Here is a 17556-nt window from a genome sequence, read left to right as displayed (position 1 = left end):
AGTAACTGAATAATAGATTGGTTAACTTTGCAAGAAAAAATATAGCCATAACCAAATTGGCAGAGCCAAGTAAATACGACAAGACTCTCACAAGTCGGCGCTCTTTCGAGTTCTAGAACCTTTAGAATATGATTAAGCGAAAGCATTGCCAAAGGGGATCTCGACCTACATTCCCTTCCATGAATCATATCCGTAAAGAAACGCTCACGATATAGCTAAGGTCACAGACGCATTAAGGTATGCGTATACCGGCTTAACGAAGTTCCCTTTGCGAAAACGAAAAATTGCCTGGGCTAAATACTAGAAACTAGGACAAGGAAATAAGGATAGGAGATCCCACACGGCAATAAATGAGCAAGAGAAACCAAGAGAGAATAAGAGTGAGGACGAAACATGGCAGTGGAAATGAAAAAAAACGATGGTTGAAAATGACGAGGGATAACCACAAAGTGAAGAGGAACTCAAATAAGAGAAAAACTCGGCACGGATTAAAAGAGATAAAATGAGGACTCCGATAATGAGATACCAAACAAAAGAAATGAGAACCAGTCGAGCCCAAATACGTACACCGAGAGACATAACCTCATTATATACCTATACCGATATAATACAATAAACACGGAAGTATTGAAACTACTTTTCCACCTTCCTCGGAAACTTAATAATAAAATATTTGATGAAAGCAGAGGCATTGTACCATTCTAATGGTAAGAAATAATGATCACAAGAGTTGAAAGGAAATAAAGTTCAAAGTTTTAATATCGTGGAAAAGCCAATACCATCAGCAAATTTAGAGCGGAAATATCAATTATACGAAACAAAGTTTCACTAACAAGGATTGCTAATGCCTTCAGCAAATTTAGGATGTTAATATTAATAATATTAACGAAATATTTGTGATATTAATGCAATGCCTATTATTTTGAACGCGAGACATTCGTCTTCAACACTCATCATAGCATTAGATATGGTTCATTAGATAAAGTAAATTTTATTTAATTAAATATACACAAAAAACGGCATCTCAAATTAAAATAAAAGGGAAATTATCCAAAGAAAAAAACGCGGAATAGGCAACGGCGTATCTCCAGAAGTCATCCGCATCATACATAAGAAAGTCGCATAATAAATCAGTTATTTTACTGCAATGTCCTAGTTGGTCTCTCTTCTTAAGAAAGAAGGTTTAAAATCGAGAGAAATAATGCACCACTCATTCTCTTTACACATATGCGGCACACAGCAGCCCATTCAACATGAATGCTCGCTGAGTAAAATTTTAATTGGAATCATCTTTTTTTATGGCAATATTCCAATATTTTAGCGTGGATTTCCCGAGAGACTGACGAAAATAAGTGAAAGCGAGGGCATCATTAGCGAGGATGAAGAGTAATCCGCGGACACAAGAGGGAAAATACTCATTTCATCGAAAAATGAAAAGATACGGGAAAGAAAGATTGAGCGCGGGACCTAAAGACGGCAGGAAAAAAAAAACCGAAAAAAATCACGGAGATCGATACGATACGGAGAAATTACGTTCCGGATTAGCTAAATTAATAAAAGAGCCAAGAGAAAGGGATAGGGGAAAAAAGGACGAGGTAAACCATCGGGAAGACGCTAGTGAACAAGGAAGAAGGGTGCAAAGAATGAGGAAAACGAGCATCCTAATACCGTGAGAGATTATGAGATAGGAAGCAGAAGAAAGAAAATAGATATGGAGGGGAGAAAGAAAGGCCGGAAAAATCACATACATCGATCCGATACGGAGAAATTAAGAAGCAGAGCAGCTAAATTAATAAAAGTTCAAAGTGAGGAAGGGAGAGGGATAGAAAAAAATCCATGAGAGAGACCATGGAGAAGACGCAAGGGAACAAAAGAAAAGCGAGCCAGGAATGAGGAAAATGAGCGTCCTAATACCCGAAGAGATTAGGAGATAAGAAGAAATTATAATCCCAAAAATATGAACTCTGAGGAAAGATTACGCTATTATCCCTAAGGTATATTAAAATATTGATAAAAAATGTTGAGCCTAAAAATCATAACATAATGTAAATAACATGGTAAAAACTTAAATACTAATTTATTCCCCAAAAACAATCTCCGCCGTTGGAATACTTTTTTTATAATTTACTTTATTGTTTAATACACGTATGAAAGGCCAAGGTGAAGCTGGATTTATAAGTACTAATGTTTTAAGTATACCGTGACTAGCCACGGTGATAAATTTTACGGAAGTCACCCGCAATGCACAAATTGTGCGAAAATCCACAGAGAAAAATCATTGGCCATGACCAGGATTCGAACCTGGAACCCCCAATTTCCAGTAGAGTGATTTAGCCAGTTAAGCTACCGAGGCGCCATTCCTCCCAGTGGGTACTTGTGAAATTCGGACAATTTGTGCATTGCGGTAGACTCCCGTAAAAGTTATCACCGTGGCTAGTCCCGGTATACTTAAATAAGTCAAGAGCGAACACCTCTGTGTGTTTTAAGTCCAGGCCTTGCCCTCCGGCTGTGGCGCTGTGCGCACGATTTGGACTGCCTGTGGCATTATATTCTCAGCAGTCCATAACGCCTTGTCCCGTTAGGTATATAAATACCCACAGGCAGCTTAACTGACTAAAGCACTCGACCAGAGTTCGGGCAATCCGGGTTTGAGTCCTGGTCAAGGCGACAATTTTTTTTCTGTGGATATGTGGATTTTACGCACAATAAGTAGTAAGTACTACTGGTTTACATTAATAGTTATTATTTAAACGAATAAAATTATATAAAATTATATATTGTACGGATATTTTTAACATATTTATACTTTTTCTGTGAGGGAGAAATTGCACGTGCGCGGGAAACGCTGTCTGAACACTATGAATCTTAGGATTCCTCGCTTTTTCTCAGTTAATGGTTCACATAATGCAATGTAGTCAAAGTGTGCAATGCTTTTGTCTTCCTAAGCAAGGGAATTGCCGTTGACGCTCATTTTTATGCTTATTCCGCTATTGGAAGCTTAGCTCCGGGAAATAATAAAAGAAATATTTAATATTTTTTGAACGTAGGTTTTCGCAGCGAGAGGTATCGTTGCTAACGGCTTCCGGGTGCAGCTGCGTGTTGCGCTTTGTCGTGCAAGCTTTCGCGACCGTTGCAGGACGCATCATAAGGCGATTAATGAAATTACGGAATTGGTGGTCAATTAATATACTCGTCCAACCTCCCCCACTACTCCGGTGGATGGGGGAGGTTGGACGAGTATATTAATTGACCACCAATTCCGTAAATTCCTTCATCGCCTGATGATGCGTCCTGCAACGGTCGCGAAAGCTTGCACGACAAAGCGCAACACGCAGCTGCACCCTGGAGCCGTTAGCAACGAAATATTTAATATGATGGATACAATTCAGCTAAACCCACTTGGCATAAAATGAGGAAAAAAATTCATTAGCCCATTCATAAGTAGTAGTCCGAAGATGAGGAGGAGGAGAAAGAAAATAGATATGGAGGCCAAAGAGGTGGTATGGTGGAGGTGAGAGAATGAAAAAGGATGAGAATGGGGGAGATGAAGGGAATAAGAGAGACTGACGATAGCTAATTAAGAAGAGAGGATGGGTGGGCAGGATGAGGGTACGGGGAGGGATTGTTGAGGAAAGAGAGGGGCGAGGTTCATAAGGCGACCGAGCCGAGGCTCTAAAGAATCGATTCAGGCATACCTCTCTCTCTATCTCTCAGCGGAGACACCTTCGAGAGAGAGGGGAGGGGAGTAGAGCTACAGTTGGGGGGGGGGGGGTAACAAATGACTTACTGAAATGCGATTATTTCGCACGCCACGGCACGGGGAGGTTGCAAGCTCCGCGAAATGGAGTTTCGTTACTCCGGAGCCGGCATAGAATCGGGAGAAGACAAAGTTCGAGCCGATGCCCTCGCTAGAGGATAAGTGTAGGCTCTCTCGCACGCTCACTTCGTTAAGCCCGGCAATTAAGGCAAAGACGCTTATTCGTTAAGGGGGAAAAGGCAGGGCGAGGAATAGATAAGTTATCGGCGGCGGCGCGGCGTCTGCCTCTGATTGAAAAAGTGAACAAAACACAATCGGAGTCTGTGACGTAAGGTTCACTCCCACTGCTTATTATACCAAATCGGTATATGTGCAGCAATTTGCGGGAATTTCAATTATATTCCACGCTTAAGGAGACATGAAAAATGCATGGGGCTATTATGATGAGGTATACGTTACAAATAAATCAGGTAGAGCTATTAAGACTGTCGATAGTGATATTTTGAAGGTTCACGGGGGTCAAGCTTCAAATTCTATTTCAAAATATAGTACAGCAAATCGCGTTTCTTTCACTTTTACAAATAATTACTGATAACACACTTAGAATTAGCCAATTAATTAAAACATCACTAATCAAAATGTTGTGGGCATAATTAAATATGTCATTCCTAAGAACGTCATTATAAGTAGGTACCTTATAAGAAGACTTTCGTTAACTTCTTAATCCATAAAAATGATTAATTTATTGCTTAAAAGATTAAAAGAATACTTTTGCATCCCAAGTGGCACAATGACATTATTTAAAGTGCAATTTAGTATATATGAAATTTAATGCGAAAATTCATAAGCAAATGATTTATCCTACTCAATGAGAAATGGCAGCACACTGCGTAAAATACGCCACTAAGTGGACGGTGGCTGTCCTTAAAGTGTCGATGAAGTCAAAAAGTTAAGTATAGATTGCGAGGTTAAATAACCGAAGTTTTGGATGGAGCGAGCCATGGATTTTATGGTACTGATACCGGAAGAATCGTAATTTTCCTACCTCCTAGATGGTGTTACTAAAACGTTTACTGCCGAAAATTTTGAGGAAATGGGCATAAAGTTTGAATAATTTATAGACATATCATCAAATAACGAGCACAGGCTCAGAAAATAGCTTATCAGATATTGATTGCAAAGTTTGAATAATTTATAAGGATTTAAAATTTTTTGGAAACTAAAAGGTAATGTTACATTTTTAAATATACCATCATTTAAAAGTTAGCTGAAAAATAATGTAATACCGGGTAAAAATGGTAATTCCGTAACTTGATCTTAAAAGTTGAAATGCTTGTAATAAAATTAGCATTCAACGTTCCCTTCGCTTTCAGAATAATTTGGTGTAGATAATGAACATAAAATGTGATATTAGAAAACATAACACAAATAACATCTTTCAGATTCCAGAGGTTTGATTGCAAAATGATATATTCGCTGAGTGTCACATGCTGTGCCGTAACTCACTGGATAGTAAATATTTGCTTGACTAACAAAGTGTCGTGTGTTCGCAATGTAGCGCCTGAGTCGACGTATCAGACAGCAGTTCTAATACTCTTTATTCTGTTCCGTTCGTGCTCCACAGCTATCCTGAACTCACTCTGCAAGGAATTCCTCTCCGTGAACGTCTCCGCCATCCTCTATTTGATGAACTACGAGAAATACGGGAGAAGCACGGCTTCCGCTCAGTACTTCCTTCAACTGGCAGGGTACCTGGGAATTCCTGTCATCGCTTGGAACGCCGACAACTCAGGACTCGAAAGGGTGAGCAAAGAAGTTTTTTTCATCATTTTCATGATCCCAGCTATTCTGCATGGTAAATTTTATCAGAGACGTTATAAACCAACATTATCTCTTAGATTATTTCCATTAAATTCTTGTTCGGAATCAACTTTTGTCTCCTTCCTTTCCGTATCATTTAATTGTCACCATGACTCTGAAACCGTACTTCCCGTTTACCTGACGGGAAAATCGGAAAACAGAGCTCACACGAAATCGTGCGGCTTGCAATTAATGGATGAGAATTCTGTTACTAGCATTCAAATCACTATGGGCTGTTTGATACGTAATATTAACAATTAGACCAAAATTTAAAAACTATGGACCACTACTTCTCTTGGTTCAAAAAAGCTTTAGATATTGCTTCCAAATTTTTCCGTCTCAAATAGTATTCTTAAACCTGTCAAGCCCTATAGTAATTGTGTACCCTCAAAGGCATATCAGAAAAACGGTTGAAACAACTAACGAAATAATTCAAAGAGAGAGTCCAATTTGTTACTCCCAACAAATTCTTCGATTCCTTGAAATCATTTCGATAAACAGTCATGGAGGCAATTTCAATGGCACCTAGGGCAACGCATTGTCAACCTCTACTATACGAGCGAGAAGCACTGCGGTCAACAGTTGAACGAGCCTTCTGACGGACAGAGACATAACCAGTCGGTGATTTCAAATTATGTTCTCAGAATTATTCACAGGGATTCTACATAAAACGTCAGTCAATTTGATTTAAACCTAGCTTTGACAAATGTGAAGTCATAATGGCCTACGTCATCACATCAGCTTCTTATCCGATAACATATTATAAATTTCCCGTTTCATCATATCACAACTTTGGTGTAGACGAGAGGCTAGGATGGTTTGAAGTGACCCTTTCTCTCAAATATATGGAATAGTAGCGATTATTTCCTCTATATCTTCCTCTAAATACTTCCTACGACCCTCATTATGTTTTCCGACTCCTTGCATACGTGGGACGGTTACAACTCGGCAATATACCCTAATTTAAAGCTATTTTTCCACTAAGTTTCCTTAAAAACACCTGCACTAAAATAACCCAAAAATTACCATACTTACGCAAAATAGTTTTTTTTTTCAAAAAAAGGGAATAGTAGGGATTATTTCTTCAGACCCGAGATTTGACGCTAGAACCGTAACCGAGTCTCACCCATTTATTTCTTGCTATACTCAATCCCCATTCACCTTCCCCCATTTTCCCTCGCCTGCATTCCTCTGTTATCACACCTTTCGACCTACCTCACAATTTCTCCACCATTCTTTCCCTTCGGCTTTTCCCTCCCTAATCCTCTCCTCTCTCGCAGTACCCTTCTCCACTATTCACGCGCTGGCTCGGGTGTAAAGCGATTGCTTATTTCTACTTCAATGAAGAAGTAGCTGCAGATTCGATTTCCGTCCCATCCTACGGGCCCCCGAAGGGGACAGGCGAGAATCGTTTCGCTTGGTTTATTGCATCTCTCTCATTCGATTGTTTTATTTCCTCGCAAAAAGACGAGGGGCGGGAAGGGACATGTCTGTCGGGGTGACAACACGGAGAATGGATTCTAAAGCGCAAACGGATTCCATTTGGACGAGCAGCGGGAGACGCAATCTAGGATTCTTCTCTCTTTTCCCCTTTTTATATTCCAATACCCACGGTGACACACAAGGCAAAAATTAATTCAGCGGGAATCGTATATCTTCTTCCGCATCAAAACAGGGTCGCCCTTATTGAATCCGAGTCCCAAGCACCCGCAATACCCGAGGCTCTTTCTATAACTGTGAGGACTTTATTGGAAAGAATTGAGCGGGTTAAGTATTCTGTCCAATAATGCTAAGTGTCGATGGCATAAATCGAGGCACAAGGCTAAAGTCGGCCTCTTTTCCTCAGAAAGTATTCCGGAAATCTTTACCCTCAAATTTCAAGTGATGACATCGTAAATTTTAGCTCTTGTGTGATATATACGATATCTAAGTTGAGCGCTTGCATTCAAATAAAGAGCCTCCAACAAGTACAAAGGAAACAAATTCTTTTTCTATTATCTTCATGATCTAACAGATTTTGCATTTCGACAGTAAACCTAACACACTCTAAATGGTTATAATATTTTCTCCAGCATAAATTAGGCCATTTATAATAATAAAATATTTCAATAATTGAAATTAAAATCTCAGCAATTCCCCAATAATTTATCTTCACATAGTTCGCCCAAACTTAGGAATTACATACATGATAGCATCATCTTTACTTCTTAAAGAGTTATATATTACTGACACCATTCGGAAAAATTGATGCATCGCAGAGGAACCGTTTTTTCTCAATCTCGTAATCAATTCTGAAATGAAATATAGGCTGATTAAATAGTGGAATAATGCGATCATTATCTATCTTAACATCACCGATTTTTAATGAACATCAATTACATCAATAACATCAACCATTCAGCCTATTAATCAATCCTTAATAATCTATCTTAAAGAAATATATATTGCTGATTCCATTCGTAGGAAATTGATAGATTGCAGATAACTGCTATTTCTCTCGAAATTAAAATCATATTAAAATAAAGCCTGGTTATATTGAAGAATGATGCGCCAAATACGATGTCATTGCATCACAAATTCCCAATGAGCATCAATAACATCGTCCATTCATCCTATTATAGGGTCGTTTGCTAAGACAATACTCGGATGTATCAAATGATGTGGCCGGCCTCCAGTTGACCCCGTGTCGCCCTAAGTATCTTTATGCAAACTACTACCCCGGCTCAGATGAAGCCACGTGCCCCCGCCGACCTTTGCCTCCTCAACCTTTTATCCCGTCTTCCTGCCAGCGATGCTTCGGATCAATGCCCTTGTAGACCCTAATCCCTCCATCCCCTGGGCTAACATCCTTCCCTCCCGGATGAGGGGAAAGGGACCCGCCCATCCCCCCCCCCAGAGGGTCCACCATGGCCCCAACAGCCTTCGTTCCTCGCCCCAACAGAAAATCCGAAGCATCAACTCCAACCACGGCCGCAGCCGGGACCAGATAACTGCAGACCTCGGGGACGGACAGCATTTTGGCGAATCCTATTTCTTTCCAACCGCTTACGCTTTCCCAGGAAATCAAAAAATACACCTTCTTCGGATAATCAAATATTCTCATCCCTTCCCTTACTCGCAGGGCCGAATTTTCCTACAGGCTACATGGACTTCAGCAGAGGACCTCAAGATCAAGAGGGGCCAACATTCAAATTTTGTTGCAAAATTAAAATTAGACTAGCCTTTTCCATTGGGCGATTTATTTGTCCGACCATGGTTTGGTTACAGCGTAACCTTGAAAATGTCACGAAACCATGGTCGGACATAATAAGTCATAATTTAAAAAAAGCAGAGTTTTCATTCCTTCAACTCCTACGATAAAGGATTTCCACTAAGTCACGCCCGCTGCTATTACTTATAAAATTGCATTGTTCAAAAAAAGTTAACATCAAAACACTAAACCGAAAACAAAGAAAAATTCTACGCATATGTCTAAAAAACAAACATGAAAATGTATTGGGTAAGATCAACGCGTTGGCTCAAAGGGCCTCATGATAAAATGATACATTTTCTGTGGCACATGGATTAGCCTTGAACTAGAATAGACCAGGCGGATAATTTCTACCTCGTAATTGGTTGAACGAATATCATAGCAAACATGAGTGATCAGACACGAAAACGTCACTCTCCGTGGTAAAATGTGTTTTTAGTATAAAGTGGAATAGCTTAGGGCCTACTTTCATTTAAATCCGGACCTGCTTACTCGAACATTTTCCTTATAGGTAAATCGGTAGCAGCTCATGGCTCAGATAGAAGTAATATAACACTGTACAGGGGTCGCACTACAACAAGGTAGGCCGGTTCATCTCCGAGGTGGTTGAAAAATATTTTCACAGACAATCCCTAAAGTGATTGAGGGAATAACTTGAGCAGGAGTATTATTCCGTCCAATTAAGCGCTAAATCATGGTCCCCGGCCCTCCATTTGTTTACCATAGTAAGTCCATATCAGTACCAAGATGGAGTTGTACCATATTTTTTCTACAATTTATTTGTCTACAAGCCTTAATACGCATATTTTGATCAAAAGCACCTAAATGTACTCAGTAATCCCGAGATATACACATTGATAATAATCAAACCAGGCCATATAAAAATAACCACGCCATAACCAACAGTTCACTGAGTTAATTAGGCACTGTATCTTATCCGCCTCCTTTTCATAACTTAACTCTTACTTCTCGAATTCAAAAAAGGGTGATTACCGAAAAAAACTCACGATTTTGCAATGCAATCTTATCCAGAGATGAACTCTGATCATCCATTCCATGATAACCAATCCGTAAACTTTATTAAAACAATAAATAAAGAGGCTTTTCACTCAAACCTGATATTGCAAAACGTTATTTAAAAATCCGGATTATTGGAAGGGAAAGGTTAGCAACGACGATAAATAAAACATTATCAATTTAATCGTTTTCAAATTATTCGTGGATATCTACATCTTCCTCCTGTAATTTTGATTTTAAATTGTATGTCTTACCGTTGTATACATTGTATAAAACTTGTATCACTGATTGGATATTGTATAATATTTTTTTTTCTCTATTACTGCTCACAATGAGAAATTGAGCAAATATATTGAAGTATGTATATATGCTTTGTGAATTGTTTTGTTCTGAGAGGACATCAGTCCTAGAATAATAAATAATCTTTCTATCTATCTATCTTCCGGGTTTTCACCGCGTTGGTTGTCAGAGGTTGATGACAGTTTCGCGGGTATTCCAACAAGCATCTTCGAATAAAGTGGCCTTGTTCGGGCATTAATATGAATTAGAGACAAATATAAGGAGTACAAAAGTAATTAAAAATAAAGTCACCAAATAGGGTAATCGTTAATATTTCAGGAAAATTAAATAAAGTGGGTAGAAGATCTTCGATTCTTAGCCATATCAAGTCTTTCAGATGATATATTCTGGCCCTCTAAATACTTCAACGTTTACAACTCAATAGCATACAGTTATTTAAATCGATATTTTCACAGATTTTCATTAAAAACTCCACGAGCATAATGAAAAACTTAGCATGATTCACACAAAACTGTTTTTTCAAAACGGGTTCGATAGCTAACATGCTCATTATTGAAAAACGAAAAGTTGAAGTTAACAATTGCAGGAATATTCACACTGAAGACAAATTTTAAAAATTATGAGCTATTCCCTGGGTTGAAAAGTGTACTATGGCTCTTGTTACGAGTGGCAATAAGCAAAACATCTGAAGCCACAATCCTTTTCACATATTTGTGATTCATCATTGCTGGTAAATATTTTTACTCGCTATTTCCGAATGCGTAAACCAAAACTCGTTCGACATGCAATTGAGGTAATAGTTCAGCTCTTTAACATAGGTACCCCAAAAAATATTCAAAATAACAGGCAATACTATCACCAGAAATACGATTAAGTTCATCATACCCATAATGAGTATATTGATAGTATTTTTTGAATGTTTTAAGGAAGACATTAGAAATGGGAAATCCAAAAATCGGAGCATTTAAACACAAATCCACATAATTTTAGGAATCGCTTTTCTACTTTCAATACCCATCTTAAAATATTAAAACCGATCTCTTTCCGAATCTTTTCAAGGGATGGTGGATTCAGAACCGATAAACTAAAAACAATCAGGTTTGCTTGTATATGGCAAATTTTATGTCTACCTATGATATTCACTTTCTTAATGAAGAGTTATTTAAGTACCATCCATCGCTTTGATAATGAAACATTTAAGCCTCATAATGAGTCGTACATTATCACCGTCATTCTCTTAGGTAGAAAGGCGAGATGAGAATCCTCACACAGGTATTCCTCTCGGGCTCTATACCAGGTTAATGCAGTCGTAAAGGTGATAATGTATGAATCATTATAAGGCTTAAAGATTTCATCATCAAAGCGATGGATAGTCCTTAAATACCTCTTCATTAAGTAAACGAATCTCATGGTTAAACATAAAATTTGGTAAACGTAGTAATGGCTCTGTGGTGGTTCTGAACCTGATTCTGTGTAGGTCAAATGCTTTGAAGGACATTCCTTAGTTTATCGTCAACATTAAAATAAGCCCAATTATGATGAGAGATATTAATGGAAGCCACGATAGCTTCCGATTCCACGGAGTTAATGAAACCACTCTAAATCGGTCCTCCCACGGAAAGAGCTCGCCGATGAGTGATTAGACCACTTTAATCGCCTGGACACATTAAGGCCCCGACCGCCGATCGAACTTTGAGCACAGATTGCTCGTCCAATATTGCTCATGGAAATCATCGCGACCCTCGGTAGGAAATTTCTCTCCCGCGAGGTAGAAAAGTTTTATTCAAATTAAGAATGCAATCCATATAACCGGGTTCGCAACTCATCGCTAATGGTTGGAGCTCATTCAGACCAATTTCACCTCGGAAAAAAATCATCTAAAGAGTCATGACCTGTTAAAGTGGGAGGAGTGGTTCCTATAGCGGAGATTAAGCATGGGGTATTCCATAGATGGGTTGGGTAGGGATATGGGATGGGGATATATATACATATATATATACCGTGGCTGGGCAGGCGGCCGAGAAATGGTGACCTCATCCTGACCGCGAATGGCCAATTTCAAGGAAGCGCATAATTCGTGCGGGCGATCCTCGATTCACTGTTACCCCCCTCCTACTACTAAGAGCCCTCTCCCCCCTCCCATCGTGATTCCGATTCTACTCTCCATTCCAACCCTTTTCTTTTCCCTCCAGCACTTTTTCAAAAGTAGCTACTTAACCTCTCGTTCCTTTTCGGTCCCAGAGTCGCCGTTTCTTCGTCTGGAAACACTTAGCGCAGCGACTTTGGAAAAAAATCCCTTGTTGAACCGGCACAAATTCACCTTAAAACCCTATTTAAAGTGGTAATTACAACGTATAGCCCGAGTCATCGTGCTCAGTAATTTGCAGACCGAGGTTTGTTCACCCGAAAAATTCAATGGAATAAAAACATTCTACCGAATTACAGTAACCGCACTTGAAGCTTGAAATTTCTACTGGAATACATAGCATGTAGGTTCTTACGGATTTGAAAGAGGAAGTAAATATCTAAAATAACGAAACTGTTAAATGAATACATATATCAAGCCGGTTTCATCGAAAAATGTCGTAAAATGATAAGTCGGACTTATGGCATAGAGTACCATGAGTACCACCTAAAATGTGTCATGCAAATGTATTCTTCATCAATTTTCATTAATTTGACGGTACAAAATTAACGACAAATTCCAAAATATTTCCATAAACATCCAATAACTGCTACAGGAGACTTATCATCGGTTGGTAATGTTAAAGCCAAACATCATACACGGCACCTCAACATCTCCTGCTCAACATCCGTCTGATAACGAATGTTAACTACTCCGCGAGAAAACCACAGGAAAGCCAAATTGGGCGGAAATTAACATAAGCTAAAACGTTTCCTGTGAACGGGAATAACTAACGTATTATCTTACTCAATTAAATAGCAACAAAATCATTCCCAAGAAGCTTCAAAAAATGACGAGGGACAACAGGCTTCCTCGTAAAGAAAAATGATTCTAGAGACAATGCCCTAAGTAAACAATTAGGATATAATTTATAGCTTATTGATAAAATTTCATCCAGATGCGAGCACAAATCCAACGGCTAAATACAATGCTAGAAATTGAGTTAAACTTGCATTAATGCCCACTTCCAAACATGGGTCATCTCTGCCAGCGGCAACTTGTTCCCAGAACCCAAGTAATAAAATTCCATTTTCAGTCCTGAGAATTCCCCGGCGACCCCCTTTCTGCTAAAGCGACCATATATTTTATATTTTTTATTCCAGGTGTGGTCTTTGAATACCACTCGAATAATTTGGAAAGAAAATAAACTCAGTGGATTAAGCAGATCGATCGACAAATTTTTTCTGATATAAAGAGATCCAAGGTAGTAAGTCTTTACTGAATTTATATTTGATCGATGAATTACTCAATGTCTCAATAATTACAAACGAGCGTGATGCGCCCGCCCCCAGCGGGCTTCCCCCGCCCTTTTCAATGCAGGTCCACAGAGGGATAGGCGCGTTTCTAATTTTAAAATGTATAAAAAAAGGCAGGGTCTTATGTACAAATTTAATTGGAATGCTCATGTACAAATTGAGGTCAGAGGACCTCTTTAAACACAACATTGGAAGTAATTACACTATCCTCTGTTAATACTTGTTTAGCGTTTTCCTTAATATTTACAAAAATAGACCGTTGAAACACCATGAGGTTAGACGCACATGATGACTCATACTTAAGCAACAGGAGACTTGAATGTGGAATCAGCCGCATTTTGATAAAAGTTATTTAAAGAATGCGAGATATTGTTGCAAATGAACAAATTTATCAGTTTGTGCGCCGTTAACGTCAGTAATATTTACCGGTTTACCTCTCGAACATTCCACCATGACTAAGACACGAAAACTAAGAAAAGAGGGTGCCAGAGAAAGAGAGACAGAAAATGGTTCACCATAGACTGAGTACGTGTTGAGTCCAAGACCTTTCTGTGTTAACTTGAAATAATATGTTGAAAGTGCGTTATATTGCAAAAAATATAATAATATGTATCTGAAACTAAATTGGTATTAATTAAATATCCTGAAATAAAGGTTTGCTCTGCACCATGGAGCAAGTGCGTGACGTCAAGATGGCGGATCGCCTCATTCCCTAAGAGAAATATCAAGGGCCATTTTTTTAAACCAATTTTAGGAAACAATAGCAATATTTAGGAAGTAAGATATGCCTTCTCATGTTCTCTGATAAATTCTGTGCATTTTGGTACCTCATTTGTAGAGTTTGGTTGCGTATAAATTGAGAAAAAGGTATCTATACAGTAGAAATATATAAGGAGATACAGAAATGCTATGCTCAATATCAGTTTTAAAATCATCTAGAACGGTTATATTACGGGTAACGGTTTTAAAAGCGATAATGGGCAATATCACCCGCGGGTTAAGGCCGTCAATGGCCATGATTTCGACTGACCCGGCATTGGTTATACGGACCCTGCGGTAACCTCGAACGGTATTTGGGGATTTTATGGCTGCAATCGGGTACTAACATGGCGGAATGCGACCAATGGTTTCCTCAACGACCTACAAAAAAACAATCCATTAATACTAGACTGCCATACGACGGATTGGAGTTCCACAAAGAAAAATAGGATCAGCTCGTAGCACATGGGATGCCTCCGCTAAAAACATGCTCTTAAAAATGCTCATACAAAAAACCTCGCACGTAAAAATTTTCACCGTAATAGAAGTAGGTAAGATTTTATAAGATTTCCGATTTCTCTCAATTCCAACTCTTATTCTAAGCTGACTGAAAACTGCATTAAAATCATTTCTAAAAATCCGAAAAACAAAAATTCACATGAATGGTCAGAATAGAGTTCCAAATAAATGAAAATATTATTAGGAAGTCGTTAATTTAAAAATAAACCTTACGTACACAAGAAAATATTTCTTAACCCTTAGACTACCAACGCAACGGTACATATTTACCACAAAAAAGAGATGAATATGAAAAGGTGTCTAAAGCGTGTTTCTATTCTAAATTAACTACTATAAAACCTTTCTCGTGCAAAATAATTTCGATTCCTGGGAAAAATGAAGTGAGAATCTTTGAAAGATTTTCAATTGACCTTAAAATCATTTCATCCTCTTCATAATAAGAACCAATTTTATGTACCTTTTACAATAAAGAAAAGTAGAGTAAGTAGATATCCATGCAGAATAACTGCATCAAATAATTTCCCTCACTTTACACATGCAATTACGACACAGTTAAAAAGGATGTTTTTCAACGACGCAGAATAATTGGTAAAGAGAAGGTAAGTGAGGACTGTAAAATGCACATGCATATCAGGATAGATGAATATAAGTTGATTACGAAGTTGATAGAGAAGTGTAAATTCATCCACCACAAGAAATGGAGCAGGGAGCGAATGACGAGCAATAAGGAGACCTTCCCGTCGCCATGACACTACCCATAATCCTAGTGTCTCTCCCACACCTTACTTCTTTCCTCCCCATAAGAAATAGACCTCCCCTTCGTTAATTCTGCTCAAACCATTTTGCCCGGCCTTCCTCCAAAAATCTCTTTCTCCTCATTATCCCGAACTTCACACACTGAGACCCTCTCACACTTTGTTTCATCCCATCACCAGCTACCACCCTCTTCTGATCCTAAAACCACCATCCCACTCAGTGGGTAGAACTCTCAAAAATCTTCTCTCGGGCTTTAGAGAAACTGTTTTTTCTCTCTAATATTACCCTTTTTGATTCGACTCAATACTTTGATCGAAGTTCGCATAGATTTCACGTCACATTCTTATCCAAATGTGCGTATCCTTCTTCCTCACATCTAGTCTTTTAACTCCGTTAAATAGTCTTTTCATGCCTCCCACGTTTGTTCATCGACTCCAGTAATTATTCCAAATCCATAGCTCTCTGCAGTAATTATTCCATGCCCATACCTCTCATTCCTTATCAATTTTTTATACTAGACACATTTTTCACTATCAAACCATCAGCTATTACAGCTGCAACATCTACGTTCGCTTTCCTTTTTATATCCTCAGAAATTCCCTGCATTTTTCCAATCCTTTAATCTCTCTGCTGGTGAGCTCTCTCCTAAAATTTCTTTGTGGCCATCATTTAGTATTCTCTTTTATTAATTCTCTTTCACCAATCTCTTCCTAAATCAAGACTCTGTTACATCAATAAGACATCGACCATAGTTACTATGAATTAAAATAGTAATCATAATTATACCTTCATGTCAAATATGAAATGATACTCAATATTAGAATAAATCGAATGGAATAATCAAAACTTTCTATGAATCAATTACTTAAGAACACCATTTAAAATTGCATACTTCCGATTCAAATTTGAAAATATTTTTAAAAATAGCTATTTCTAAATATTATTTGTTATTTCAATATTTATATGAAAATTATTTTTTCTAACGATAAGGCCGAATGTACTAGTCTTTCCGCTTCAGAACTAACTCCTTGATCCCCTTAAGAAACATTTATTCGTAAATGTTGATGTTTACAAGGAAAAATGCATTAATTTTGGCTGCTTTTCATGGGAAGAGATATAAATGAAGCATTAGATCTTAACATTAATCTACGTAACAAAACGTATATTTAATCAATTACGTACTGGAATACGGTACGGTAAATGTGGGGAATATGGTCATATTAAAGCCCTACTCATTCTTTGCGACAGGCTTTGAATGGCCGCAGCCATCTCTGAACTTCAGCTAACGAGCATTATATTTGTAGCTGTATTGCTATAATGGACGTAGATAGTGATAGTTACCAGGCAATTAAGGAAAGTGACCATTTAGGACAAAGGACGGAACTTTCACCAATGATTTTGGGATTATGAGATAACAGCGAATGCCCGAAATAAAAGTAACACTCTGACACGACTGATTTCAGGTTTTCACCACCAAATAAAGACAGAAGTTATCCCAAAGTTGAGATAACAATTTTGACATAGAACGAGTCCCGTGCCCAGAATAATGCACAATAAGTTTTCCGAAAACCATTCAACCGACGAGTTGTAGCAATTAACCCACCTTTAATTTAGTTCTAACGCTCCTATACTTCTAAGGAACGCAGTCACCAAAGAAGTATAAGGGATTTTGTACCTTAAATTGGGTGAGACAATAGATTAAATAAATTTTCATTCCGTATACCAATACTTTTACCCGACATTTCCCAGAACCTGTTAGCCGTAGATTTCATTGGTCTCAAACGCTCAAACTTAATTTTTAACTCAAGGGAGAAATATTCATGGAAAAAAGTCTCAAGAGAAAAATATTATAATAAATGCACAGGCATGTAAAAAACATGATCAATTAACTCATTTC

General features: G+C 38.2%; 1 protein-coding gene across 3 annotated transcripts in view; it reads left to right on the top strand.

Annotated features, from left to right (window-relative positions):
- LOC124166081 (glutamate receptor ionotropic, NMDA 2B) overlaps nt 1–17556 on the top strand; it is a 386881-nt gene that overhangs the window by 277087 nt on the left and 92238 nt on the right. For all 3 annotated transcript variants that reach the window (XM_046543700.1, XM_046543699.1, XM_046543698.1), the window contains exon 2: nt 5382–5560. In XM_046543700.1, the coding sequence (XP_046399656.1) occupies nt 5382–5560 (179 nt within the window). The remainder of the gene's footprint in view (nt 1–5381; nt 5561–17556) is intronic.

Source organism: Ischnura elegans, chromosome 9 (genome assembly GCF_921293095.1).
Source record: "Ischnura elegans chromosome 9, ioIscEleg1.1, whole genome shotgun sequence".
NCBI lineage: Eukaryota > Metazoa > Arthropoda > Insecta > Odonata > Coenagrionidae > Ischnura > Ischnura elegans.
This window is presented reverse-complemented; position numbering and strand designations above follow the sequence as displayed.